This window comes from Lolium rigidum, chromosome 2, assembly GCF_022539505.1.
Source record: "Lolium rigidum isolate FL_2022 chromosome 2, APGP_CSIRO_Lrig_0.1, whole genome shotgun sequence".
NCBI lineage: Eukaryota > Viridiplantae > Streptophyta > Magnoliopsida > Poales > Poaceae > Lolium > Lolium rigidum.
In genome coordinates, this window is record NC_061509.1 from 229,130,712 (window position 1) to 229,134,511 (window position 3,800).

Sequence of the window (3,800 nt, forward strand, 5' to 3'; positions counted from 1 at the left end):
GATAAACAACATCACATGCCAAAATAAGGCGACCAAATTATTCTGGTACAATAATTAGTGATCAATTGGAATGAGCAGAAATTCAACTCGGCTCCTGGGTGCGTATGCTCCCTCTACCAAAAAATTATATTTCGAAATGTCAAAAAATTTGGACAAAAAATTCTACATATACATCTTCATAATATATGTGCATTCGTCAAGTTTCACGAAAACCAATATTTTTTATGGTCTATGTAAAAAAAGAGAAAGTTTATCTTGTGAAAAGCATTATTTTTAGCATATTTTGTCTTTTTACACACGTCACGTGATACGTCGATTTTTTATGAAACGACTTTGTGAGCGCGTAGCGCGTGAAGATGTGCATGCTATTTTTTTATTAATTTTTTTTAAATTTTGTATAAAGTACATTTCAAAATATAGGGAGCATATGTACCCATGTTCCAAAACACCTCTCCCATGAGTCCCATTTATCCCTGAAGGAGAAAATCTTTGTCTGCTCTAGCTTTCCTATATAATTCCATCGCCTCCTGCATGACCCTATCTTGCGATAAGATCTGCGCCCTTTTCTTGCATGAAGGATGAGTAGAGATGTAATTTTGAAGTTCAGAGTCAGATCCGGTGATCTTTCCCATCTTTTCATACACTGTAGGAGCTATCTGTGGATCAAAACCAGCAGCAGCTAGTAGCATGATTCCAATGTAATCTGCCTCCATCTCCATCCTACAATGATGACACTATCAGAAGAGCTTATGGCAAGAAATACTTGAAACTGTTAGATAATGGGATAAGCAAACAATAAGGTCGACAACTATACAACTAATAAATTGAAGAATGAATCTCGTGGAGCTGAAACATCTTAGTTCACCATACATATTAGAGCAACTAGCTACCAACAAGTCTTATCTAGGGATAGACACATGAATATGTCATTTTCTTAGCACAAATAACACAATCTCATTCCTGGCAATTTCATGCCTTACCGGAGCATCTTATTTCGATATGTTTGATGCAAGGTCACCATGAAAGATACTCCCTCGGATTCTTTTTTACTAAATTCGAGTCAATTAAAAGAGACCGAAGGGAGTATATAGCAAGAGGGACGAGAGGGAGTACCTTCTGGAGAAGGGCAGCTGAAACAATACTTTCCACATTCCATCAATCAACTCATCTTCTTCTTCCAAGTCAATAAACTGCAGGAAGACAATTTTCAGGACGACAAACCACATGAACTTGGTAATGTTCTCCGCTACGTGTCTTGCAATAGCGTGGCCAACCTACGTACCAAAAACGGGAACAAAATCTTAGTTTAGATTCATTGGAATACCAAAGCCTAGCCCATATCCAATGAACAAACCTGCGTATAGTAGTATACTAGTATAGTACGTACCTCATGCCCAAGCACAGTCGCAACCTCAGCATCCATCTCCATCTGTTCCAGGAGTCCTGTGTAGACTATAATCTTGCCACCGGGAAGGCACGACGCGTTGACAAGCTTATCTTTGACGACGATCACCTCCCAGTCGAGCCGATCGAGATGTCCGGCGAGTCCGCGTTCTGCAGCGCGAACGATGTCCATGGTGATCTTGCGGACTCGGACGCTGTCGGGGTGTTCCGGTGGGAGGATCTTGGAGGCCAGCTCTATCTTGGAACGCGCGAAGAAGCACTTCCCCAGGAATCCCTCCGCCAATGGCGGGAGGACGATGAAGTGGCGGCGGTTGGAGTAGGGCACGGTCTCGAATCTGCCGCAGCACAGGGTGATCACGGCGCAGCCAGAGAGGCAGGCCGCCGCTTTGATCACCCGCTTGTCCTGGTACCACTCCGGCCCGCCGCGGCGCCGGGTGAAGGGGATCATGTAGTGGTGCCGACTACCGAATAGGCGAATACTGCAGACGATGGGGTTTCGCCGGAAGACACCTCGATCAGGTCGCGGCGATGACGCGTGGTACTGACAATAGGCCGGTTGTTGAGGCGGGGGCGGCTGTGGCGTGAGTTACCGGGTAACCGGGAGAGGACCGGGCGCAAGTTCTTCAAGCTGTTCATGTTCGGCCACTAGTTTTTTTTTTTTCAAAACAAGGCAAAAGCTTTGCCTACTTCATTGATTAAGGAGAGATTAAAGTACAAGCAAAGCCAAAAAAGCCACGCTACAAAACAAAAAAAAGGATTACTCTCCCGGTATAATTGCACCCAAGTACTTTGCCCCTGCGGCTCCCCAAAGTGTGGCATTCCGTTTAATAGCCAAAACAACAACGGAAGGCATAGAAGAGGCATTCCTACAAACTTCAGCATTACGCTCATTCCATATTTCTCAAGCGGAGAGAAATACTAAGGAAAATAGCCCCTTGTGCCTTCTCCCATCCACTCCAACAATGGAGCACCACCAATCTTTCACCGAGGCAAAGGTTTTCCATTAATCAATGTCAAAGTCCGTCAACCCAAGCCAATTCTTTATGCCCGTCCAAATGTGGCGAGAGTACCTACATTGAAAAAGGATATGCACCGCCGTCTCGGTATCCCACATGCAAAGTTAGCAAAGACCACAATTGAGCTAACCGCGGCGTGCAAGCCGGTCGGCCGTCCGCCGTTCGGCCAGTAGATTGATCTCTTAGAAGTTACCATGACTCTGGGCGCTCTTCTTATGTATCGTGAAAGTCGTGGCGTGCTTGAGAAATTCCCACTGACACGCTATAGGTCGGTTGCCCTCGCGTGTCTCCGGTAGCGGTCTGTCTTGATTATGTAATTTCAAGTGTAAAAAAATTCAAGTGTTGTACGGAGTATAATTATATTCAGCCGGCGAATTCACAACTTGTAATTATTGCTTTCTAGTATGGTACATTGGGTATTTGTGATTCAATTCTTCGTTATTTATAGTAGCTATTGTGTTGTCTAAATGTCCGGAAATTAGGGGGAGTCGTGTCAAAATTTTGAAAACTTGACATCATCATTATTTAAAAGAAAGCCGTGACTTTTTGTATGGGAAAATGCTTGTAATGCGCCGACTGATCGGGCGAGAAAGATCGGTCACTGGGAGCATGCACGCCTTTCCTTCCCAACGCCCTGTTTCGTTGATGGATCCATGGTACTTTTCCTAAAAAAAAAGAGTGTGGATTCGGTGAACAGGGGGTACGTGAGCACCCCCTGCGTACCGTCCAAAACGCGTTGAGATTCGGACAGCGGACTTCCACTTGTTGACTGGTCGTATGGTTATCCGAGCTAATTTAAAGCGTGACGCAAGATTCGCAGGCTCTTGTTGCAATAATTTATTCCGCCAATAATTAGCGTCACATGCGCGGGAGTCCAGAGAGCTGTTGCGCGCCATGGATTTGGCGCCATGTAGAGGGAAATGGCGCGAAACTGGTTTGGCGGAATCTACTGCCCATATTTCTGACCCGTGACTCGGAGTTCATCTGAAGCCTTTATAACGCGATTGGGCTGGCGTCGTTGATGTAAAACAAGAAGCTGCTGGGATAAACAAATCTATAGTGTGAGAGAAAACAACTAGAGTCAGTTTGGGAAATAGCCATCGATAAGGCAGAGAGGCGTTCGATCCGGACTTTGTGGAGTACTACTTTATCTTTTCCCCACCCCACTGCGACCACCACCATGGGGAGTAGCGGGCAAGGCTGCCGCCGAGCGCCGCCTCGGGAAGGTCGTCGCCGAGCTCCGCCGTGAGGTGGATGCTGCGAGCACCACCATGGGGAGTAGCGGGCGAGGCTGCCGCTGAGCGCCGCCGCGGGAAGGTCGTCGCCGAGCTCCTCCGCGGGGTGGACGCCGCGAGCACAACCATGGGAAGCACCTTTGTC

At 46.7% G+C, this 3,800-nt stretch overlaps 1 protein-coding gene across 1 annotated transcript; it reads right to left on the bottom strand.

The window, feature by feature from the left end:
* Positions 1 to 467: 467 nt before the first annotated feature.
* LOC124690630 (mitochondrial metalloendopeptidase OMA1-like) lies at positions 468 to 1,852 on the bottom strand. Its single transcript, XM_047223989.1, has 3 exons — positions 1,388 to 1,852; positions 1,114 to 1,274; positions 468 to 720 (listed from the first exon to the last, which is right to left on the bottom strand). Exons 1-3 carry the CDS (start codon positions 1,850 to 1,852, stop codon positions 468 to 470), a joined length of 879 nt encoding a protein of 292 aa, XP_047079945.1.
* Positions 1,853 to 3,800: the final 1,948 nt, after the last annotated feature.

Excerpts from the sequence above, each read along its gene's own strand:
- LOC124690630 (XM_047223989.1), bottom strand. The coding sequence starts at position 1,852 with ATGATCCCCTTCACCCGGCGCCGCGGCGGGCCGGAGTGGTACCAGGAC. Across the intron at positions 1,275-1,387 it reads CGACTGTGCTTGGGCATGAG|GTTGGCCACGCTATTGCAAG; the intron begins GTACGTACTATA and ends TTTGGTACGTAG. Across the intron at positions 721-1,113 it reads CAGCTGCCCTTCTCCAGAAG|GATGGAGATGGAGGCAGATT; the intron begins GTACTCCCTCTC and ends TCATCATTGTAG.